This window comes from Falco punctatus, assembly GCF_963210335.1.
Source record: "Falco punctatus genome assembly, chromosome: 2".
Lineage (NCBI taxonomy): Eukaryota > Metazoa > Chordata > Aves > Falconiformes > Falconidae > Falco > Falco punctatus.
In genome coordinates, this window is record NC_137581.1 from 4,652,909 (window position 1) to 4,678,822 (window position 25,914).

The 25,914-nt window shown below is 39.9% G+C and overlaps 1 protein-coding gene across 2 annotated transcripts in view; it reads right to left on the reverse strand.

The window, feature by feature from the left end:
• RSF1 (remodeling and spacing factor 1) overlaps positions 1 to 25,914 on the reverse strand; it is a 63,386-nt gene that overhangs the window by 24,440 nt on the left and 13,032 nt on the right. The window contains exons 2-8 of one of the 2 annotated variants that reach the window (XM_080374787.1): positions 15,186 to 15,277; positions 10,578 to 10,670; positions 9,712 to 9,917; positions 8,661 to 8,747; positions 7,657 to 7,814; positions 2,628 to 4,363; positions 11 to 208 (exon numbers count right to left, since the gene is read on the reverse strand). In XM_080374787.1, coding sequence (XP_080230913.1) covers positions 11 to 208; positions 2,628 to 4,363; positions 7,657 to 7,814; positions 8,661 to 8,747; positions 9,712 to 9,917; positions 10,578 to 10,670; positions 15,186 to 15,277 — 2,570 coding nt within the window. The remainder of the gene's footprint in view (positions 1 to 10; positions 209 to 2,627; positions 4,364 to 7,656; positions 7,815 to 8,660; positions 8,748 to 9,711; positions 9,918 to 10,577; positions 10,671 to 15,185; positions 15,278 to 25,914) is intronic. The other variant, XM_080374786.1, reaches the window with a different exon arrangement.

Consider the following 25,914-nt stretch of genomic DNA (forward strand, 5'->3'; position numbering starts at 1 on the left):
AGAAGCCTACCAGCTCAGGGTGATTGGGAAGGCCACACTTCTTGCACGGCTCATCGTCATCAGCAGGTGCAGCTTCTTCTTCCTCTTCTTCTTCCTCTTCCTCCTCACCATTAGAGTTTTTTTCACTCTCTGAGTCCTCACTTTCTTCATTACTTGAGTATTTCCACCTGCCACGTGTTCGTGTACCCGTCCACCGAACTTTGCTTCTCTAAGAGACACACCATTTCAAAGAGAAAACACAAAGGAAGCTCACAGAGTTTCTTCCCAGATCTTAAAAAATATTTGTTAAAGACAGTTAAAAACACAGTGAAGTGGTTAATGTCAATCAGAACAGTTGCAGTAAATTTACTACAGAACATTTCAATGAATAGACTGTTTTTCAAAGAGCCTTAAAATGCAACAGGATAATAAAGGCAGAAAAATTCCTATCTACCTGCAGAAAAGAAATTTTCAAGTAAGATTTAAAAGTAGGTAGACAGATTTGTCATTCAGCTCCTTTTTTCTTTTTTGACAAGGTAAACTTGCTTGAGAACATGGTAAATTCTGCATCTAAACTTTGAAGGCTTTCCTCAATGCAAACAGAATCCCCTTGCTCCTGCCATGTACAGTTTATGTCTTTTATTTCACTTTAGGAAACACGTTTGAACTCTAACAAGTATATTAAGTCTTTCTGGTGCTTTCCTCTAGGATGGGCATACTTCACTGAAGTAAAATCTCTGCACTTTTTAAGTGCATAACCTGTATCTAGGTCTTCACATTTATACGTTCCCATTATTTTTCTTTAAGTAAAAAATTATTCAGCTGACGCTTCTTTTTTGCTGATCAAAGGGGAATCTACCCCTCCTTATCATATTTACTATTTTATTTTGAATGAAAAACAGATTTCAATTACAATTCAAAATATTATTCTGAATTAATTAAAACTGCTGTCTGCGACTAGGATATTTTATATTTAAAGCAACCTGCCAAACAGAAGAAACTTTTTTTCCCCCCATTAACTGACTTGTTTCTCACAGACGTCAATTCTCTCACAACTCTTACTGCCCCCTACCCTGCAGACATTGGAAAAGGAAAACAACTTTTGTAGCTTTTTCGACTCAAAACATTTTTTCAATTTTGACTGAACTACTCATTGACCCGAATGAGCTAAAGAAACTAAAATGTAAAAAACACTCTATTTTTCCTGCAGGGTAGACTCGTACCAAAGCAGTGTTTGTCATATTGGTAAAATTTTGTTTCAGGTTCTTAACATTAATTTCTACCTTTTTACAGATTTTACTGTTCACTAAACTTTGGGAACAAATGTACTTCCATCTATGACAACATTAGTTTAAGTTTAGGCTTCATCATATGTCACCATTATTTCAAATCTATTTTTAAAAGACCCTTCTTTAAAAGAAAACAAATATAAAACAGCCTATTAAAGATTTGGGTATTTTTCATCTTGATAAAATGACAGATGCTTACAAGTTTCAAACACCTTCCTCCACCGTATTTATTTTAAAATCTCTCTAGAAAAGTAAGCATCTTTAGTTCTATCTTTCAAAAAAGAAAGAAATCAAGTTGAAACACCTACAGCAACAGTATTTCAAAATTAAAACTACTTGTAGGACTTACATCACTAATACTTTCATTGATTTTCTTTTTTAATGAAAATCTTTAAAAGAAAATTTTAAAACGGAAAATTAATTTTTCATTTCTTTATCTATATGACAGAATTTTCTAGTATAGAAGTTACCGTTCACTGAAAAATCAACTGTCTGCTCATTTTATGAAGGTTATTCAATGTAACAGTATATGAAAGAAATTTAATAAATAAGTGATTGGCTTGGTAAAACTACAAAACCAGCAAGAAAACATGTAGCAGTGGAAAAATGTATAGCATTTCAAGTTGGTATAAAAAGAGCGCACTTAAAATTAGACTCTTTACTCCTTGCTTCTCTCCTGTACTCCATAGCCAGAAAAAATGGAAGATAAATTAATAAAAGGAGTTTGTAACTACACACTTAGAAGCACACATGTACATTTAACTTTGTGTTATAGATACCTGACATACTTTTAAGATCTATGCTGCATACGCAAAAGTTTATCATGAAAAAGATACCTCCACCCAAAGTAAAATGTATATTCCACACATGAGAAAAGCTAAATTATATCATGAACTCACCACAACAATAACTTTAGCTTCACCTAGAAACAGAAGTCATAACATTTTTATTCTTCACCATTTGTTGGTTCCTTTTCGGCTTATGATCATCCTGACCAACCAGACACCAACAAGTATCCATCTAGTAAATCCACCGGAGCTAGAAGTCTCCATTCAGCCACTTAGCCAGACTGACTCAGGTCTGATCGTTTCAGTTTTTAGAAGAATTCACTCCGGTTGACTTGGTCTACTTAGTTTAGGTTAAGTAACAGATTTTATAAACTGGTAAGTCAACAGATATTAGCACTCTCTTAGGGGGAGGTTTTTAAATTGGTTGAGTCCACTAACTGGATTGCAAAGCTAGTTTCTTGCAAGAGCTGACCAAAGGAACACAATCCTCAATATTCCTATGTAAGTGTATATTCTCCTTATAGATAAGACTGTGGGTATTCCTTATTCCCGGGTAATAAAACTGTATTACCTTGTTAACCTTAGAATTTGGCTCCTTCTCTTGTTTTTTTGCATCTTCTTTTCGTTCTGGTTTTTGTGCCGCTGCAGGTTTCTCCTCTTCCTCTTCGGGTCGTTTTTTGTCAGGTTTCTGATCCCGAGTCTCCACGACTTTTGGAGTAGGCTTGGATATTCTCGGAGATCGCCTTAACGTGCGGCCAATGCTGACCTCTTCTGGTGGTGTTTCTGCCTTTCTCTTCCGACTGGAGATCCTGATTGTTAATTTAATTCCTTCTTTCTGTCTTTCAGAAGTTATTTCTTTATTATCTGTTGCACAGCTTTCTTCTTCAGAAACTAGCTTATATTTAAATTTGCTTTTAGGTACTGGAGATTCCTTTTTACTCTCCAAGGAGTCCACTAGATTAGAAGCTTGGGCATCATCTAGTCTCTCTGGCTCTGTCTTGGCAGCTTCTGGCTCTTCCTCTTGTTTTTCAGGGCTGGACTTTTCTTCTGCTTTGCTCTCCTCAAGTAGAGCTGTTTTACCATCTGAGTCCTCCTTTTCCAAAACTGGTTTCTCTGCAGTAATAGGAGAAGTAGCTGCAGGGGATATCTCAGAAACTTTTGGAGAAACGGGTTTCTCCTCAGACTCACCTTTACTTTTCAAAGTCTCTTCATCAGACAGTGCAAGCTTGGGCAGTTCTGCAGGAGCAGATGCGTTCGTGGACTTCTCTAGCTTCTCTAAACATTCTTTGGGTGGCGGTATTCTGTCCTTTTTGATTTTTGTGGCTAGTTTCTCTTCAGTTGTTTTGGCACAGTCTTCAGAGTTTGAAGACTCTTCTTCCACTACCGTTTCAGGAGTTGTGCTGTCAAGGGGCTCTTTTTCCACAGGACTAGATTCCTCCTTTAAAGGCACTTTCTGATTAGAAACCTCAGAGTCCACAGCCCCTGCCTCTTTCAGCACAGTTACTGTGTTTTTCTCAACCTCGCACGTTTTAATAGTTTTACTAACAGAATTCAGGGAGTCCGATACCTTTTCCCCACTTTTTCCATTTTTCTCCTTTAACGAGCTGCTGTCTTCCTTTGTACTAGCAGAGTGTTCTGACTTATTATTTTGTATGACACTTGGGGTTATTTTTTCACAGCTAACTTCTCCATTTACTAGCACTTTCCCATCAGGACATAAAGCAGTAATTGTAGGGACTCTCTTAAAAGCTTCTTCTTCTGGTTTCCCTTCTTCCTTCAAGACATCCTTTGTTGGAGTAACACATTTACATAGGGGGCCCTTTATTGGGCTGTCGTAGTCATCCGTCAGCTTGATCTCTCGCTTTTTAAGCGGTATTTTTGCCTGCTGGTCATTTTTAAGTTTCTCACTTTCTTCCACAGACTTCTCCACAGTTTCTTGGGGAGTTTTGACATTAACACAAAACTCCAATCTCTCCGGCTCATGAACTGCTATTTTGTCTGTACCACTTTTCACTTCTTTTAAGTCTTTTGGTTCTGTTTTGTTTTCCTTCACCTCTACTTTAACAGGCTTGACATTCTCTTTAAAGGAGTCACTCTCTTCTTTGACAGTTTGCTTTTCTTCACCGTATTCTGAAGGTTTCTCTAATTTTACTATTACTGGTAATTTTATAATTTCTTTTTCTTCCACTTTCTCAGCTTTCGGCGTATTTTCGTCTTCTTTGACTACAGGGACAGGAAGGCTTTCCAATTCCAAAGGCTGCTGCTCCTCCACCTCCTCTTGTTCTTCTTTGATTTTTAATTGATTTTCTGTTGACAGAGAAAAATAGCTATGAAATGACCAGGGAACCTACAGGATTACAAAGAGCAACCATCAAAACAAAGGCATATGTAAAAACCCCCACCACCTAAGTCCCCCACAAATGAATCTTCTCTTATTATTGTATTATTAGGAATCTGGCTTGTCTAACACCATCATTAAATGAGTGGGTTGCCAGTTTTCAGCTATAGAATCACAGCTCAATTACATCAATCAGTTTAATTACATACCAAGATAAACCTAAATTACAGAAGCTAGCAGCAGAATTCTGCATTTATCCTTCTTTAAAACAGGCATCTCAGCCCTTTCTTCAACAGACGATACATAAAACCTAAGCAGAAAGGACATGAGGCATCAACTTGAAGTCTCACTGGAGTCTCTGAATTATTTCACAAACCAGAATACCGTGTAAGATTCCATGCTCCTCAAGTGCAATTCCACACAGTAATCAGTCCCCTGTTTGTACATGTTTCTATTTCAAAAAATACTCAACTACCGTATTTCAACAGTTCAGAGAAGAGAGAAGACATTTAACGCTATAGCTTGTGGCAGAATTCGCCTAGATTCTCTGGACAATATGTTCCCTACGTACTATCAAAACACAAAGATCGGACAATATTCTACATTCTCTTCATCTGCCGTTTCTAAAACAAGCACAGTGAGTAGTAGCATAGCCCAGAAAAACCTGCAGAGCTGCTTAAAGAATTAGGTTATGCCTACTTTGCTAAGTCAGTTTTAGATTGTTAGGGCTTAAACTACAGTTCCAGCACTCAAAAAAACCCATAAATCTATTTCTTATTATGTGCTTAAGCCTATTATTTATCATTACTGTAGCCTCTTAATACCCCATGTGTTGGGTTGGGTTTTTTTTAATTTTACCATACCTTTTGAGTCAGCTAGAAAAATTAGAAAAAGCAAATATAATAGCACTACATGTGCCAAAACAGCATCTTCTACCATTTGGAAGACATTATTGCAAGTGTGCCATAACTCCAAACAAAAAGATGATTTTTTTTTTCTTCCTCACCCCTTTCCCTCCACACCAGTGTCATTTTTTCCCCCAAAGTGGTTAGAAATATACAGGGCTAAGTATGTGACAGCTGACAGTTACATTAAAGAAAATAAGCATTTTAGAAAAGTGTGGCAAGGAAGAATGCATAAATTTTATAATATTTTCAAATACAAAGCATATATCCAAGTAAGTCTCAGCAATTAGTACAGCAGTGAAAGATGCATCTCTAAGGCACCAGAAGTGGTAACACGTTGAAGACTCAAGGCTGTTTTTTTCCCCTTCTCAGAAGCAGTCCCCCCTCTGAGCCCCTGGAGCATAAAAGCTGCCTCTTTAAAGGCATTCATCTGTAATAGTGGATATGATATGTTTTTGTGTGTCCAAAATCTTCCAGCCTCCCTTCACTTTTTCTTGCCTAAACTTTGGTCAACCATTTCTTCCCTTCAGCTGCTGCTGTCTCCCAAACTTCATCAAGGATCACCCAAACTTCTCTATACCGAAAACGAACAGTTCTATAGTTCTGCTCGTAAAGCACTTGGCATATACAAAATGACTCTGTCAACACACAAGTTGTCTTGACTCTAGAGTTAGCTCTTATTAGCCTAATAGATTATGTAAGCATTGGTTCTGTTCGCCTTAATTTCGTATGAACTAATTTAACACTATCTGGGAAGTGGACAAAGCAAACAGGTATCAGGTCTGTACCTCAGAAGGGCTTGGAGCGCAGCCCTCGCACTAATAGGGGGAACTAACAAAGCTTCTCAACTGAAAGACTCTAAACAGTGCTCTGTGAATACGCTGACTGCACTTAAATCACAGCACATGTAAATAATTTCATTACTTCTTACATACACAGACTCGTGCCTAGGAGTGATTCTGCATCCATACACAGCCTCAAGCGAGTACTGACCCAGGCGACTGTGCCATAGGATTTGGGCAATTATCTACAGAGGGGAAATCCATTAAAATGTTTTCAAATGGCTTCTCCTGGATTCAAAGTAAAGTAAAATGTTATCTGAAGTAGAGATTTCAGTTAGATGAGTTAAGCTGGCTTAGCCAATTTTTAACGAGACAAAGGCAAGATTAGTACTTGGAATTCATTCCGCAGTGTCGGTAACCCCACAGGTTATGTTGTCACTTATATGCAGTTAGATATTGGAAGTGCCTTAGACAAAGAATTCTGCTGGTGTTCATCACCATTTACTGCAATTTCGACAGTAGTCTTCTGATGATTCAACAACAACTCAAATTGTATCTAAATGTCTTATTTATTTGTTCTGTTCTATGCTGTTTCTTGCAAAGAATCAGAATAAAATAGCAAGTCTTTGATACTTAGAACCAAGACAGGCCTTGGCTAATTCCACATATCAAACTAACTTAAACAATTTTGAAGAAACATACACTAACACACTGGAATCCCTAAATCTTGTTTCTGACTGAGAAGATATTTTTTCTGTATTTTAACTAAATGATAATTTTAGCTAAAATTACCAGGATGACAAGCTTTTAGCTTTCCATAACTTGAAAAAAAGATAAGATTCTTACAATGTTAAGATAATTCAGGCTGATAACTTAGTAAAAGCAATGCACAAACCAACAAGTCAGGAAAGTTTGTGCAATGACATGATAATAAGGAAAGAAAAAAGGTTCTTTGCTAATAACAACAATACAGTGAAGGCAGCTAAGGATCACTTTGCTTCTAAAATATTTTAGTTTTTTTAATTGTTTTAACTCAAGCTCATGTCTTCTCACAAAATCATGTAGACTACGAAATATTTAAGGAGATAACGTGCATCTTTCTGATCCAAACTCAAAAGCAAGAACAAACACGCCCAAATACTGTATTGATTTCAATTATGGCATTGCACAAACAGGTGTTTTATTGGTTGTTTTTTTTTTTAATTTTAATGTTGCTGGAACAGGAAAAGTTTGACAAAACTGCAATGCCCCACGAAAACATACAATGATGAGCATTTACAATATTATACAAAATGTACAACAAAAAAATTACTTAGAAAAAGGTTTATACATAGCTGTCATCTCATAAAAATCTTGAGCGTAAATATTCACTAAAAAAGCTTGCAAAAATATTTATCATTCCAGACTATTCAATATTTACTTGATTTACTTTGAACAGAAACATTTTCCGGGTTTTTTTTGTTCTGCTTTTTGGTTTTTTAAACACTAATCTAGCACAGTAACTTTTCATGAAGTTGAAAATTCTAATACTGCCAGAGCACAACATTTAAAATTTGAGAAAAGAAGGCAGAAAACCTTGCGTAGATCCTTCTTCACCCTTTTTGGTGTCTTCATCTTCTATGCTTGGGCTTTCACGTGATGAATTCTCTGGCTGAGAGTTGTTGTTTTTCAGCAGGGCAGGATCAATTTGTGCTTTCAAGAGCTCAAGGGTCTCAGCAAGCTCATTGCGGTTTCTAGATGAGAGAAGAAAAAACACACTGCCTGATAAGCCACTTACTCACCCCAAAGGGATTCATAAAAAAAGAAAAAAAAACCAAACCTACCACCACCTGCCTTAAAATGAACACTGCCCTGAAAACCTTATATACAAGTATAGTGAAATGCCTGTCCCACCAGCGCAGCTGCAGCTTTGCAGTCATAAACCTTCCAATTTATCCATACCAAAATCAAATCTCTTTTTCGGAAGGACACCTTATCCATCTTGACTCCTGTTGGGTCTGGATCCAAGCTGCTACTAATTATTCTTTTATTTATTATCCTCTTACCAAGCCTCACTGGTTTTTCTTTGCAATTTCTTTTTTCTCTCGGGAGACAGGATGTTGTAGTTTTCTGCTTGTGCATCAAAGGAGCAACCACATCATTCAAGTGAAATTTTCAAAAGCAATTAAGTAATTTAGACACTTTTTGCAAGCACCCATCCTAAACACATGTAGCAAACAATAAAAAATTGTCTAAAAAACCTCCAGCTACTCAAGTTATGATAGCAAGAAAACGTTCGCGCATCTCTATGCCTGTGAATCTCTGTGCACTCTAACCCTTATTTAATCTGGACATCTAACTTTATACGTTGAGGTGTTATTTTTTTAATGAATTCGAGTGATGAGTGATAATTAAACAGAGCCATTGTTTTCATAATAAGACTAGAATAATAAGGCTCTTCCATTTCTTGCTTTAAAGCAAATGTTTAGCAATTTGTTTTGCCCAGGTTTACAGAAGAAAAAGGAAGCCTGGAAGCGCAACAGCCCTGAGGTGTGGAATCTCACGGGTTTAAAACCATTCTAGATTTGACAACGCATTACTGTGTTTTTCTGCTGCGAGTGTGGAGTGTCAGAACTTCCCCAGCAGCCCTCCTGATTTCTTCCACTTTTGGCATTGATCTCTGGAGTCTATAATGCATGAAGAGAGATAAACATCACTCAGCTCTTGATTGCTTTGTTTAGATATATTTACTTTATTCACCCACAACAGCTGTCTAAATTCCACTGGTAGCAACGCTTATCATTTTATGGCTCTTTACTACTGGCTTAAACAGTTTTGTTATGACTTCCTTCATTACTAAAGTTATGGATATGTAAATAAGCTGCAGATACAAAAATTAAAATTTACAAACACAACACCCCCCCCCATCATTTACTTTTTTAGACTTCTTTCTGACTAGTTCTTTTTCCAGTAAGAAAGATCCCATATACTTTGCATAGAGTAGGAAAGTGAAAAACAAAACATGTAACAAGAATCACAAAAACCAAATCTGAAGCTAAAATATTATTAAAATATTCATCTGCAGAACTGAGACCCAAAGGTGCTGAGTCATGTACACATGTCAGTCTGTATCAACATCATGTGCCTCATCTTTAGCGATCCACGAGCTTAATTCTGCTCCAGAAGATTTTTCATGCCTGTTTGTATTATCAACAGTTTTGTAGTTCCATGAAGCTAAAATTGCACTTCAATTCCCCCAAGAACAAAACTGCCCACTTGTAATTTTCTTAACAGAGCAGAAATGAAAGAAGCAAGAGTCCTCCTCCATTTCCTAAGGCATTTAGCCAGCCAGGGAGCAATACGGAGCCATCATCCTCAAGACAGTCTTCTCTTGGTACCCTATCCATATATCCATTGTAGCTTCATTAAGGAGAAAACAAATTACATGTTGGCGATTACCAACAAATCAGTTTCTTCTCTACATACTTTTTCACTAAAATATACATGTGAAGGCAGAAAATCCCACGGCCATGAATCCTACTCTGTGGGAAATGGAGATGTATTGACATAAATTTCTGAGACCTGGTGACAAATAGCTAACCCCCCCCTACAAAATAAGAAAAAAGGAGAAAAAAAACCCAAAAGGAATACCTAACAATGCACTTCCATGTGGATCCATCCTGGTCATCCTGTTCTTCTATGTACATCCTGACATTATGCTCTTGATCCAGCTGGTACCAATACATCAGACCATCCTTGTCTCGACCAATGGGCTGAAGACGCATGGCATCGGCATCCTCCTCGTTAATTATATTCTTAAACTTTAGATTGTCATCAAACTGACATTCACAGAGATACTGAGAGAGAGAGAAAGTAGGAAGACTGTTAAAATATCAAAATATAAACAGAAATAAGAACATCAGCTCTTTTCCTTTCAGTGTATTTTGGAACTTCTTTTTAGGCCCCTCTCTATTTGATCTAGCTATGGCTATCAGGTTTTTTTCCAGACTGCTGTTTTTAAACGAGACACAAGTTTTTGCCCTTTTTTTTCCCTGACCAGCTTAGAAAGATTTTTATTGTAGAATGAGATAATTTGTACTATGTAATAAATAAACAAATAAAAATACACATCCATAACTTGGAACCAACCCTGACAAGTTTTCTCGGACTTGAAAAGATGAAGTCCTATCTTTGCCTTCAAAATTCAGCAAGCTAATAAACATTTTAAAAAGTGTACTGGCACAAATAGTTACTAACAGTAAATATGAAACAATTTTCAAATAAAGTTTTATACAAAGCATAAAAAATATGCAAACAAGTGTTACGTTCAGTTTGGGCCCATCCCACAACAATGAGAATCATGTCTGGTACAAGATCAGCTCCATGTTTAGTATATCTACTGATGGTTCAGTCAAGCTAACTTGCAAGACGTTTAAGTGAGTGAGAAAGCCAAATCTCCAAGATATTTAAGTGAGTGAGGCAAAAGTAATTTAGAAACTTAGCTGATGAATGTGTACCTTCAGAATCCCCAGTTTGCACTCAACGCTCATTTCTAGGTATCCTTTTTTTTCCATCTCCCAAGCCCAAGTGCTGTTGAATTCTTGGCATATCTGTCACGAACAAAATAATTAAGATTGCTAGGGTTAGTGGATGAAAGCAACTTTAAAAACTTTTATATTAATAGCACCTTACTGCAGCAACAATTATACGTGATCTCTTCACGACTAAAGGTCTGAAAGCCTGACACAACAATAAAACTTAGAACTGGAGTAGTTTGGCAAGCACTGGCAAATCTCCATGGAAAAGCGGATCACCAAGGCCCTGATCACCACCAACTTCTCTAAACCTCCTTAAATTAGGCACTACAACTCTGAACTGCAAAGGTACGCCTGTATTTGCTGTGCAAAATCTCCCATTTTTCTATTTCTGACTTGTCTATTTAGAATAAAATTTCTCTCGAGTAGACATGATTTCTTGTTAGGTGGCCTTACAGCACTTGGCACAGAGCTGCCAAGCTCTCTTGGGGCCCCCCAAGTCCCACAGCTGTACTGCAGATAAATGCAGTTGGTATTCACTCCACACTGGGGAATTATTATTCTTCAGGAAATCTCTTGGGCTTCAAGCTGCTTGATAAATATTTAAAAATATCGTTAAGTGTAGCCAATTTATATTTATTTAAAGCAAATAAATTCAATGTCACCAATATGGGGGGAAAAAAACCCGAACACACAAAAAAAGTGGCAGTAGAGAATAAATAAGACTGAATCAGCAGGAGCTCCAATATTAATAGGGGAAAAGGAAAAGGAATTCCCTGTTGTCCTAAACAACTCAAGATATGCTTAAGACAACTCTCACGAACAGAGAAGAGCTGCTTATCAACTGACACACGGTGCGATCTCCAGTCGGTGAGGCTGTTCGAGCAGAAATACCCACTGGAAGGAGGCGAAAGCTGATCACAGCTATACACCTCCAGCTGGGATTATTCTGAAGTGCCACTGTTGAATCCCGACTGTCCCAATTAGCACCCGAGGTACTGCTGCCCTTCCCTTTGCAAGGAAGCAAAGCCCTGCTGAATGAACTCAATTAAACCAGCGTAGTCTCCCAATCGCCAAATTATTATTGAAAACAAGATAGTCACTAAGTTATTTAGAAACCTGTAAATCGCATCTGAAAGCGGTTTTCTCTGGAAACAGCGGCAAAAATAACCCTAAATTTCACCCACCAGTACAGATCAGCTGATTCATGTTGTAAAACTCCACATGGGCTGCAACCAAGAGGGGGGCCACTACCCCTCCTCGGTCTCCATGGCTGTGCTACCTACCATCTGCTATCCCTAGTACTGACACCAGGTCTTAAATGACCGAGTGTGCAATTAGATCAGCTCAGCCACAGCATAAATCACACTGACTTTAAACCATGACCTACAGAGCACGGTAAAGAGAGTGCTCTCTGGTCACAACAAATCCTGCAGGAGAGCAGTTTTTCCTTCTCTGATGTCAAGGAACATTACACAGGTACTTCTCTGATAGAAATCCAAAGCTCACAGCAAGAGACAATCGCTGCTCGCTCACAAAATGAGAACACTCTGCTTTCTCTCTCATTTTCAACCGTGTAACGTAAAGAACGCTGGGAAACTGTATATCAAAACCCTTGCTAAAGGCATGTGCCAGTTGTTATTCACTACTTACTCATTAAGTATGAAAGCAATAATGAGAAGTTTCATGTGCTGCGGAAGTGTCTGATTGTCACAGCAAAAGCTCACAGACATCAGAGCTGATGAAGCATCTGTTCAAACTGAAATGACTACATTTTGACAATTAAAACCCAGATGATTGCGCTTTCTCCTGACAAGTACTGTCACAACCCTGAACTACAGATCTCACTGATTGAGGCTGCACTGAAATGTTAAGGCTCTGCCTTCACAGAGGGGACATTTCACACCAATCAGAAATCCACCGCTTGTGGGAGCAGCTGGCTTATGCATGCTAAAGAGCGGTCAGCATCTTCCCACCCTGCAAAAGAGACGCCAAAACATCTCTCTCATGTTTCCAAAGCAGGTACAATGGTACCTGACACTTGCTTATTACCATGTCCCAAATGTTCATTTTAAACAACAAAAACAGGAAGGTAAAAGTCATAGCAGGGAAGTCTGCTTGGGTGGGACTATAGCGACCTGAATTCTAACCACTGGAAAAAACAGTATGTTTAGAATGTGCCGATTTTGGGGTTGGTTCTGGACAGACCAGTCCAGAGAAAACCTACCTGTATAAAAATGTAAAATATCTTTGACAACAGTCAAGTAAAGCATTTTGCCAGGAGACAGTGCAATCTGAATTAACTCATCTATGTGTTTCTCAAAAGACAGTGAAGCTGGACAGTTCCTCTTAGCTGTTAAAGCATTTAGGTCAAGCTATTTCTTCACTTCGGTCATATGTAACTACATACGTTCCTTGCACAGAGGAGGAAAGTCAGATTCCTAGAGCCCTATAGCCATTTACTTCCAAAAACAAGACTAGTGTACATGTTGGTGAGCCAGCTTGGGTGGCTCACCATCAGAAGAGGGAAGGGAAAGAACTCTCAACTGTCACATTCACTACCTATCTCAAAATATATTCAATCTGACAAAATACCAGCCACAGCTTAGAGACAATTTTTTATGAACCTCTCTATAAGCATGGCAGACCAATAAAGCATCTCTTATAAACAGCTGGTATATAAACAAAACTTATCGATAATATTTACATGCATAAATATTAAGGGCATGTAAGTTTGAACGTCCTGCACTTAAAAGTTTCCGCCTAAATAAGAAAATGGTCACATCTAGAATGTATCAAACCTTGTTTTATCAAAGCAACACACTGGTAGTTTCTAACAAAGGAAAAACAGGTCAACGCTGTCTCTTAAGAGTATGTCAGCAGTACGTCGAACAATACCGCAGGCAGAATGCTCTCAGTGTTTCCACACCTTTTCAGTTTTTCCTGGCTTTTGTGGCATTTCCCAATACTCTTCATTGTTTTTCTAAATTCATTACACCCCTTTGAAATGGGGACAATATTAGCATACCTCTCTACTAATTAGTTATATTCAAATTACTTTGTTCTTCAAGGTTCCTTTGAACTACTGGCTAGAATAAGCTTCAAGTTATCTCTGGAGACTGTTAAATGAAGTAGAATTTATTACCACTTACTTGGTCTTAACAGGGATGTATGGGAGGGCTTCCTTATCACTTTCCCATCCTTTCAATGCCTACCGAAGGAAAATTTTCCAAACTACTCCCTCATAAACTTGTTCTATCTCTCTGCTTTCTGCTTACTACACATGTAGGAAGTGGCTCCAGTGAGGTACGTAAGCCCAGTAGTCAGAGCTGGGTTTTCTCAGCTTCCTGCAATGGCTTTTTGGTAGATTAAGGAATTTAACACAGTTCAGTAACCACAGTCCTTGGCAATACACAAAGTACACAACAGTTACATAAATTATTACATTATTCTTTTAAAACATCACCATAAAAACTTTACAACTGGTTAGGAGGTTAAATTTAATCTAAGGTCCTTCTGCAGGTTATTTTCTGACATATTCCCAGTCCTAAAAACATCATCTTGAGACTACACAAACCTCAGGGCAAATCCCCATCTCTATAAAGGTTACAGATCATACTTATTAAGGGGGAAAACTGCAACTGGATTTGGCAAGTGCCATTACCTGTATCATTGCTATTACCTATATATATATATATATATACATACATATACACACACACACACACAAGTGCTGTATTTCCAAGACAGATGTGATTATGGCTGTACAGACAATACCAAGACTACATTTTTGTGGATTAAAATACACATTGAACAGATCCAGAGGGGAAACGGTAACGTATTAATTTTGGATATCTGCATATTTTTATTTTCTGAAGCAGTGCAAACTCTTAAACCGAAACCCATTTGCATAGGAAGTGCCAACAATGGCATAGGCACAATTAAAATACCAATATGGAGTTATGTAAAATGGGATGTTATATTTTTACTGATGCATAACTACAGTTTCATCTTAGCCACGCCATTCTGAGCACGCAGATACAAATCACTGCAATACTTCCATATATTATTAACACATGCTACAACAACTCCGTATGGTTAGTCCCTATATGAGTACCAACCACACTGCAGTAATTAAATCATACCCAGACAACCGATATACAAATGAATTGTTACTGTGTAAATCTCTCTGCTCAATTTAGCCTGTTTGCAGGCTAGTAAATCTCCTCATTTATTTAGGGTCTTAATGCTCAAAGAAAGTATTTTACTACCAAGTATGAAGGTGTAAACTTTTATGTGCAGAAGACATCATCTATTTTCAGAGTTTGGTTTGGGTTTTGGTTTGCTTTTGGGTTTTTTTGGGGTGGTGATTTGTTTTTTTGTTTTGTTTTGTTGGGTTTTTTTTTACACAAGTCTAGGCAGATTGCAAGTTAAGCTGGAATCTTATGCAACTAAACTCTGGGAACGCACACTGATGTTGGCCACAGCACAGCCCAAGGCTCACTATAATTCATACCAGGGATTGCTGACACAACGGCTCGTTACAACCATATTCCAGCACTGCAGAATAATACAACATGCATATTGTACCTTGATCAAGTATTTTTCCCATCTGTCTGCTGTGACAGACTTCCCAATCTTTCTCATCAGTTTCAAGTGAAGCTCCACCAATTCTTTTGGAACTGCAGTGTTGAGAGAAAGGGAAAAAAAAAAAGTTATGAAGTCTGGTGCAAATATACTTCAATACTAAACACTGATAACACTGAAACACTTCGACAAATTGAGAAATTGTAATAAAATATAGTAACTTAATGTCTGTTGAACAGCAGCCCCACAACTGAGAGATAGAGGAAGGTTCATTTAACCACATGGGTCTTTTTGTTTAGATCTGTGTTTACAATAATCATTGCCCTTCCTTAAACTCAAATAAACAGACCTTGGTGATACATATTTAAAAATTTTGGCAGCATTAAAACAACTGGAGAGGAACTTGGCCAGTCAAAGACCTACAAAAATACTACTGCAAGCAGCACACCTGCAGCTGCCTCCAGAAACCCCAAAGTCATCTTCTGCACCACGCCTGGAATATCGCTGAATCCAAACTATTTTTGGCTGGGTGAATGGTACGGGAGAAATGTTCCAGAAACTTTGTCCTCACAGATGTAGCTTCGCTCTATACTTACTCTCTTTTGTACTGGACCTGAATACACAGGGCTTGAGGGTCAGAGGCCAGTACTTCTGCCGAGTACAGCTGCACCACTGTCATCATGGAATCAGTCGTCTTTTCAAAACTGAATTTTACTTACCTCTTTAGCCTACGCTCTTCAGACAACTTCAATATCTTGGCTTAGCTCACAGCTGTGATTTATAAATCAATCTGGCACCACCAAGTGGCAGATTTGCAGAACATCAATTTTATAAACTAGCGAGTAGTATAACTTCTTAAAACATCTGATAATTATTAATGCAACTCTACAGGCCCAGTGATGTGAGCTTTCTCATTTGTAATTTGTGGAGGAAAAAAATAAACAACTTTTCAAGTATTTTTACTTTTCTTCTCTTTGTGTACAATTTTGTTTTCTGAAAGTATTTTCATTACTCTACACGCGCACACTTTAAAAGTTCTAAGCACAATTTTTTAATTTATGCAAAATAATTTATGATTATGGTTTTTCTGCTGGTCCAGTAGCATTACTTGACACAAGATACACAGCTGGGGCACCAAACAAGCTTGTTCTCAACTCGACATGAACGGGATGCTACTTCTTTTACTGATCTATACAACCTTTGAGTGTCTGTGTAAATCTTTTCAGTATTTAACTCACCTAACTGCTGTTTGTCTTTCAGTCAAATGCCTCTACTTTCAGGTGAGCATATTGATTTGGGAAAATACCAGTTTGATGAAAATGCTTGTGTCATTTCAGAAGTAAATCATCGCTGCTGGTTTGCAGCAGGAAATTTAATAAACAGATTCCTTCAATAAATACAAAATGTACCAGCCTGGGTACTCCAAAAGAGACCTCCTTTCAAAGTAGGTAATTCATAAGCAACTCTAAACCAGCTCCGATCTTTTCTCTTTTATACCATTTATATTATTTCCATTACCATTACATATTGAAGAAACCTAGCATATCTCTCCTCCTTGGTTTTCCAGAAAATGGATGCATTTCATAGTTTTGAACTACCACATATTTTAAAAGGAACAAGATCAAAGGTCTTAACCCTGATAGATGCTGAGCACTTGGCACCAACAAAATTAAGCACAAAGCACTTTATACACATGAGCAATTCTATCAAAGTCAACTCATACAATTAAACCTCAGCTGGTGTTTGTGTGACATGGAACCGAGCCAAAGTATTCAAAAATCTTGCTGGATCAAAGCTTTTGTTCTGCATCTTTTTTTGTTTATTTTTAAATCAGATCTCTTTTTAATGGGTACATACTGATTGAATCCCAGTTTAAAGAAGCATGGGTGATTTATTTCGAATAATCAAATCCCCAGTCACCATAAAGACCTTTGCTAGAGTGTTAAGTCTTAGAAAAATGTTAAAAATTAAAAAAACTGGCAAGTAATTTTGCACAACCTTGGTCAGCACTTACATTAGCACCTACAGAAACCTCATGCCTTTTCCGATTCCAGCATTTCAGCTCTTGCACTTCTAGGATCTTAATGACGTATCAATGTGGTTATTCTCACACACTTCACAGAACGTTTCAAATCCATTCTCTATTTATTACCACTTCAAGATGTTTATCATGTATGATAACAATAGGAATGACCAGATCTTTAGGCTGGCTTTTTGCCAGTTCCCTAGTAAGTGCTTGGAGGAATCACACACTATCCTCCTTGTTCTAAAGAATGAGGTGGGAGTTTTGGAGAAGAAAACTGATGTCTAGTTTGCAGGCAGAAACTACAGAGCGTGTGAAGTGCAGCCTGACCAGCCAGGATGCCTCAACTACAGCAGGAGCAGAAGCCTATACGACTGAGAAACAAACTCTGCACTGAAACCAAAGCAGCTGTAAATAATACATGGATCACATGCAGCAGCGTACACCTGACTTGCCCAGAAACATCAGCTCAGGGAGGGGTGGTAGGGAGGCTAGAGTGTGGTGGAAAACCTCTTCTTTCCCAGAACACTTGTCTGGCAAGAAGTGCACTAGTAAACAAGTCTATAGTCGTCTCAGAAATGCATTGAACCTGTGTAACTTTAACTCACTTTTGTTCAGAACACAGACCGAATTCCCGACAAGCTTTTGTTGAAGTGGGACATCAATAAGGTTCATTTTTACAACACTCTTCTACTCCTACTTGTAACATTCCACAGATAATGAACATGAGATGTAATTACTTTTGGGTTGTATTGTTTGGTTTTTTAAAAAATAACAACAGTAGACTCATCTTCTTTGTAAAATATCCCCTCCATTCAAATGGGGTCTGCATCATGCATTTCAGGTATAATAATAACCTATTAATGTTTTGCATTTTTTAAAAATTCACCTAAGGGAATGATGAACAATACACACTATCCTTCTTGCACGACAGCCATTCTATGTAAGGTTTTGGCCAAAGAAGTGCGATGAACTTACAAAAACACCCCTAAATCTGAATGATATTCTCATATGAAACTTTGATCTCTCTGGAAGTAATACAGTAGCTCTCCAAAACCTTCATAGAACACATTCAAGTGGTGGAGAAAATGCCAGGGCTAATAAAAACTGTACAGCGCTATTTTAAAAGAAAAACTGTTTCTGAAAATCAAGTATAATTAAACTGTGGTGCCATCTGCTAGATATTCAAAAATATAGACCTTTCATAGGAAGAAGCCATGAGTCAGAAAGAATGAGTCACTGTATATACAATTATAAGGCTTCTGGTGGAGCTTAGCCAATTTATTAAGACCTGCACTTTCCTGGAGGGCAGGCTCTTGTCAGGGCCTCATACAATATTCCTTTGAACACCATTCTATCTACTGCAGCATTTCAGGGAACATCCCATACATCAGTCACACATTTCTAACAAATTCAGGAATGACAGAAAATTGAAACAGAAGAAAGTACGAACATGTGGAAACGCCATCATCCCGTTCGAAAAGCTGTAACTTCCAAACACCTGCACAGCCGCTGATTAAAGACCAAGTTGTGGGTACCCATTAACACCTTCCTATATAATGATAACTCATTTCACCTCTGCCTATTCTCCCTGCCAAAACAAATATGCTCACAGCTGAACACTCAGCTAAACAAAACCGAAATAAAGGAGGAAAACAGAAAATGCAGGTAACAGATCAAGCCCTGGGTCTGGAGGGAGTGCAGGGGGAACCTGTTGTTTGGAAAATGATTACAAATAAAAAAGCCTGAGTATCAGAACAGATCTGGAGCCCTGGACACAGGGGAAGATCAGAAGTGCAATGTACAGCAGAGTCCTTGGCACTGATGTGGATTGCCAAGCCTGTGCCTCCCTCTACTCCTCCAGAGATAAGGGTAATGTACCCTGAAGCCCTGGGACTTAAGAGGGAAGGGAATGAGGAGTAACAAGGCTGCTGGTAGTTTTTGTACTTCTTGAACACAAACAGGTCTTCCCAGTTACACTAGTAAAACCTTTTTCCACCCTAGCTTGTTTTGGCAAGTGGAAGAAAAAAAGTGACTCATAAGACATACAGGGCAAAAATTTCCGTTAACAGTTTGCTCTTTTTTTATCTCTCTGCCTTGACCAAAATTACCTCTGCACACTATGACTGCACTGTCAAATAAAGCCACGCTAAACATGTGGACAGCAGAAATCACCAGGACCATTAATGATCACCCACCTTCCCTTTTCTACTAAAGGAAGCTAGCTCACAACAATCTGTACAATATTCATGTGTATCAGCTCCCAGCTCCCTGTGCAAAGCAGAGTTTAATGGCAAGCAAATACAAGATAGCTTCCACTACGTTCAGCTCCCCGCGCTGTCAATGCTGGAGGGAGCTGCGCTAGAGGCACATGCAAAAGCAAGAGCATCCACTTGGACACTGGTGAAGAGTTACTAGGTGGTCCATTTACTGCTGAGCCCACCACACACTAACTTAATTTCCATTGCAGACAAGCCCTTACACATATACTTGCTTAAAACCAGTTGGCTATAGCCCTTACAAAAGACGCAGGAGTACCTAACAGGCAAGCAATCACATTTCTAACACCTTTAATATTCTCCTTCATTTTTGTGTGCAAGTCTGAAGTCCTGTGAGCACTCTGAGGTAGCAAACCTCCTTGTCTTCTAGATTAGTTTCAATGAAAGAGAAGTTCCTCATCTGTTTCATTAAATTCATTCATCCATTCATCACTAGCAAAACACTTGGGAAAAGAAAGGGAATAGTATCTCCTTCAGCACCAGCACTGGTTTATGATAACATAAATATTCTTCTCTAGGAACTATCTAACTTGCTTCTTACCTCAACTCTTACTGCAAGGAAAATTGTAGAACCATGTAGTTGGGATGTATTACAAGAAGTTTATAGACCATAGTGAACAACAAGGGCCTTGGTGCGAACTTGGCATGATAAATAAATAAAGCTACAAGCCTCTAGTATGAACGAGGCAAGAAGTTACAGTGGATCTCTGACAAATAACTGTGATAATAAGGAGCCCCATATTCATGCAGCAAGCTTGGCATAAAAAACCCAAAACATTTGAAGCATTTGAAGCATTTATAGTGTATCCCGACATGAAAAAGCAGTAGTTCCTGTTTCAAAGAACAATCTGAAGATCTTATTCTCTAGCTGAGCCACTTAGTATTATTCTACCAAACTGTGTGCCCATAAAAAAAAACAAACCAAAAAACTAACAACAAAAAACCCAAAAGAGACACAGGAAGGGGAGGGGGTGGGGAACGTAACTGCTCTGCCTCCGGAGTGAATGAAAAGAGCAATCAAACATGCTGTAATTAAAACAAAGATCAAAACAGAAAGAACAAGTCACCAAGTAGCAGTTTTATATCCTGTTCCTAGAAAGATTTTGGCAGGCATTAAAAACAAACAAACTGCGCTCACATTTAAATGACATTGTTATCCTAGGAAAATACTTTGCAATCTGGATGCTCAGCAGCCAGATCATTTTCATACAAATATCTGAGCACCTTTATCTCTCCGATCTGCACAAATACGTATTAGAAGACCCTCCGCTTGCCTGGACTATTCAGAGCACATGCCACTCAAAACTTTTTCAGCAAATTGAAGATTTCTGTCTTGCTCATAAAGCCCCTCCAATCCATCCCCATGCAGGGACCCCAGCACACCACCTCTTTCACTGCCGCTTGCGAAGGAATTGTGCCCAACGTGGGCAGTGCTTTCAACTGGAACCAAAAAGCCTTTTCCACCCCCCAGTTCCTGTAGAAGTTGTGTCACCAACCTAACAGACCTTGCTATCAGTTGCAAACTGACTTCACTGCATTAGTCCTCACCACAACTGGGATGTGACCTTAAAATTCAGCTCCGATTTTAGCTACGAGATTATTATCAAACATTTAGAATTTATCACCTATTTGTCAAAACTGTTATTGAGCACCCTTTCCTGCTATTCTTTTTTTTATTCTACCCTCTTCCATGGCCCACAAATCAATCTGATTACACTCTCCAATGCCTACACAACCACCAGTCACCTTCTCACTATACCTAAACCTGTGATTTAAAAAAAAATCATACGCGTTGTCATCAGCATAATTCTTGAAGATGGAGTTAAAAACAAAATCCCTACACAGTTTTTCAGCAGCCCTTTAGCAGTTAGAAGATGGTTTAATCTTTCACAAGTCCCCTCTGCTTCATTCTCTGGCTATTAAGTTCCTAGCAACGTTCAGGGTTTTTCAAGCCGATATATTAAGCAACAGCAGAAAGGTTAACAAAAGCAAGACTGATGTTAGAATAAAGCATAAAGTTTAGGGGGGAAAAAAAGTATGCTGTACTGTGCAATAAAAATAATGGAGGTAGGAAAAAAGGAAAATTACTTTGAAAACAATGCAGGAAAAAATAGCACACGATCTATTTTAGAAACTGGAAATAGCCCAGAAACGAAAGACAGCAAATAAAAGCCCAGTTTACTGCCTAAAAAAATGTACTGAATTAAAAATGGGCTCCAGTCCACAAACTCTGGACACAGGCGCAGTGAGTGAGAAAAATCAGGCTACCTTAGCAATGTGCAAACAAGAACTGAAAAACAGGTATTGAAAACATTTGACGTTGTAACAGATTGACATAATTCACAGTTCAAGCACTTGCACTGACCACACCATGCATTTCAATCACCTAAAAATCAAGAGCACTTGACTTGCTGATCTTTAATTCATGCATATGCAATCACCTGACTGAAACTGCTGGGACCCCTGCCTACAAACAGAAGACACAACAGCACATGTATCTTTCATTCTGGCTAGTAAAAACCAGGAAATAAGATCTTCTAAAGTGACTCTGGGATTCTCTTGCATTATGAGCAGAAAATCCTCCTAATTTCCTTCCTTAGCACTTAACTGTGTCATTATAATTCTCAAATAAACAGTAGGTATGACAAAGGTGAAAAGTAATCACACAGATTACACTTCAGTAGTGGACTCTGGAGTGCTTCACAGCTCCTCCGTGCAAGAATGCAGCTCCATGGCTTTCCAAAACACTAAGATAAATCAATCCACTCCAGGAAGAATTTAGTAGGTTTTTTTCCACTAGAAGATGACCTAGGCAGGGAAAACCTGCAGCCGATGGTACTTGGCATGCCCAGCTCCGGCACTGGGAGCATGCTGCAGAACACACCTACCCACGCCACAGAGATGTAAGAAGAGGTAAGGTGCCCTGTTCTGCCTGTTAGGCACCAAGGTGTCTTTACAGAAAGCACAAGCAGAGTTAGGAGTCCTAGTAAAAAACTAGGCGGGCTGATCAGACTGGATCCTTCAGCTCTACAACAGGAAATGCTAGAAGCACACCTTTGGCAACGCAACACCTCTCTGGAAAGGTCAGTACTGAAACCAGGATTTCAGTCCAGAACTCAGTCTGGACTGAGGCATCTGCAGGCCGTTACAGTAATGGAAGTTCACACTTGCTGGTGTATTGGGGTTTGATAGTGGGGGGGCTACAGGGGTGGCTTCTGTGGGAAGCTGCCGGAACCTTCTCCCATGTCCGATGGAGCCAACCAGCTGGCTCCAAGATGGGCCGGTCCTTGGCCAGTGGCGGGTCTGTCAGTGAGAGGGGCAGCTCCTCCAGGATCACTGATTTAAGAAGGAGGAAAAGTTAATGTCACTGTGCAACAGCAACAGCGGCGGGAGCGAGGGGGGCCGGGAGGGGCGAGCAGCAGCCCCGCAGCCCCCCGGGGCAGGGCCGGGCCGGGCCGGGCCGGGCCGGAGGAGCTCCGGGCGCCGCAGCAGAGGCTCCCCGGCAGCCCGCGGGGAAGGGCAGGGCAGGGCAGGGCAGCCCCCGGCGGGGCAGGCTGTGCCCCTCAGCCCACGGAGCCCGCGGGGGAGCAGCTCCCCCCCGCAGCCCGGGGCAGGGGGTGCCCGCAGGGGGCTGTGACCCGCGGGGGCCGCGCCGGAGCCGGCTCCGGGCAGGGCCCGTGGCCCCGCGGGGAGGAGCCCGGGCCGGGGCCGGGCTGCGGGCAGGGCCGGTGCCCCCGGGGGGGCTGGAGCCGGCTGGGCCTGAGGGGCTGCGCCCCGCGGGGGGCCCCGCGCTGGGGCCGGGCAGGGGGTGAGGACCCTCCCCCGGCGGGGCAGCAGCGGCCGGGACAGCGGGGGCGGCACCGGCCGCAGCCCCGGGACAGCCGCGGCCCGGCTGGGGGCAGGGGCAGGGCGGCGGCGGCACCCGGGCCCGCCAGCGGAAGGGACAGAAGTTAAAGACGTCGAGATGGCGACGTTTACCTTTCGATCCAACACCAACACCAACAGCAACCCAAGAAGTGCTAAAATTGAACCCAGTGCCTTTGTTCGCTGTCAGAAGGTTCCAAATTACAGCTCCCACTCCTAGGAGGGTGGCCCACTCACAAGGCAAGCAGCGAGGAAAGCAATGGCAAGATTTGAGGGCCCAAAGAGAGAAGAAATGGAAGCGTGAGCCTGAGCTTTAGTCCCTGCTCCCATCTCCCAGAATTTTTTTGGTATTTTGCCATTAAAAACTAGGAAAGGGCAGCAGCATAGCAATAGGGTTCATCTAAGCAAATGCAGGCATTTACACCTGAGCTAGTTCCATATAATCCATTCATAACCCACGGCAAGAAAGACACTTTGGGAAGAGTCAGCTCATCCTAAAGTAAACACTTGAGCTCTGCTAAACTATTTGGTGAGATTAAGTCTGTTGTAGAGTGTCTGGCAAGTTCTTCCAGTGAGAACCAATGTACGTAAGGTCTTGGGGATACAGGAGCGTTACCATTACTGGGGGGTGCATCTCGCTCTTAAACTGTTCCTTACCTAAGCTCTCTGCTCCCCGTTAGACACAGAACTGCCATTGCAGATCTGACCTTCGATCGTAAGGTTTATCCACGCACAGACATTTCTGGGAGACAAAATCAATCCTCTAAGCATGGCAGCATGTAACTTCAAGTGAAAAAGCATATATCATGTTATGTTAAACTAAAGTATCCTCACTGCAGTGAAATAAGTGAAAAATCAAGATTAAATGTGAACATAGAGTTGCATACATCAGTAGTTAAGAAGGCTTCAGCTTCATTGCCATAACAAATGTAACAAGTTCCTTTTAATGTGTTCTGTTAGAGGATAAGTGGAATGTAAGTCCTATTTTTACATGACAACAAGGACAAATTTAAATGCTTTTTAATTTCTTACTTTGTTTAGTTACTAGAAACACAACTCTGGTGTCAATTTTGCTAAATTTCTCAGGTACTGTCTGAGGGTTTTCTTCACCATTAAGAGAAGAAGGATGTTAATTATACTATAAACCCACTTTATTCCACACCTCTTACTTGCATAAAAAGGCAGTATTAAAAAATTCAGAGCAGGCTGAATAAAAATCACTTTTCTAAAACAAGTTTCATTACTAAGGTTAGAGGTTATCATTCCTCAGTCTTCAGTGGGGGGAAAAAACCCAAAACAAAGTTTATCCTTTTTAAGGTATTAGATGAGATCTGCTACAAAGATGTTTCTGCCCTTTTTTGGGTTCGACTTTAAAAATAGTGGGTTTTTTCCCTAGTCACTGGTGATCCAACCTGCGCTTCAAATAAGTCTCATCTATACTCGAGGATTCATAATTTCATCTTTCATTTCCACAAAAACTTTACTGAATATCAACAGGTGAATGTTTCTTGGTGGTTTCTCTGTAACTGTCAAATATTGCAGATACCTTTTTTTGAAAACCTAGTCTTGCAAAATTAGGTCTCCCAACAAAAATAATTTTTTTTCATTTATTGGACCCCAAAGCAGTACAAGAATGTAACCATGCTACAAAGATAAACACTTTATATTTTCCTAAACATACTGAGTGGTACTCAGTTTTTCTACACAAGTTAGTCACTGCTGTAAGCATTTGGTATTTTACAACAACAGCACTACGTGAGCATAAGATTTCTTTAAGGATTGGCATAAGCAAACTTCGAAGGTGAAGCCAACACGAGTCATTCTGCATTGTTTAAGAAAGCCAGGAAACCACCGAGAATAGAAATTTAAGAAACAAAACTGAGACAGTTGTGTGACAAAGTGCCAGTAGTACACAAAACCACGTGTGGTTTTTGACCAACTTTCTTAAGCTTAGGTCTCAAATAAAGACTTCTTTAAATGTAAAGAAAAAGCAAACCACATGTGGCCTCTTGCAAGCTGGTAACTGAATCGCATACAAAGTGAGGATTCACGTAAGTTTCATTCCTTGAAACATCCAACTCTGAAGTATAAACTTCTGTAAGCAAAGTCATGTTTTGACCTGCTAACACTATTAAAATATCTACCCCTGTTAATCTAATTCTTTTAATTGCAAGAAACGGTTATAACTCTGGGGCTCTTGCAGCTTCACTGGGGTAGCCAAGACTGTTAGCTTTGGGATCACCCTCACCTACGGTCTGGCTAGGCAGCCTCCAAGCCACAGGCTGCTTTGCCAGACCAGCAGTGCCATTACCTCTCCATAACTCAGGCGCGGTTGCCGCCAGCCACCTTTTACACAACTTTTAATCTGAGCTAAAAAGACAGATGAAGGTAATAGCCTGAAGGGACGATGAGTTTCCAGCTACCATCTGCATACTGCCATCACTCAAACCCCAAGTTTGAGGTGCAAACTCTCCAACCTAAACAACCGTGGTAGATGTTATCAGGATGGGGGAAGAGCCTGGCAGCTCACTTGCAGCCAAGAAGGAAAGTGCCACAATAGAACACG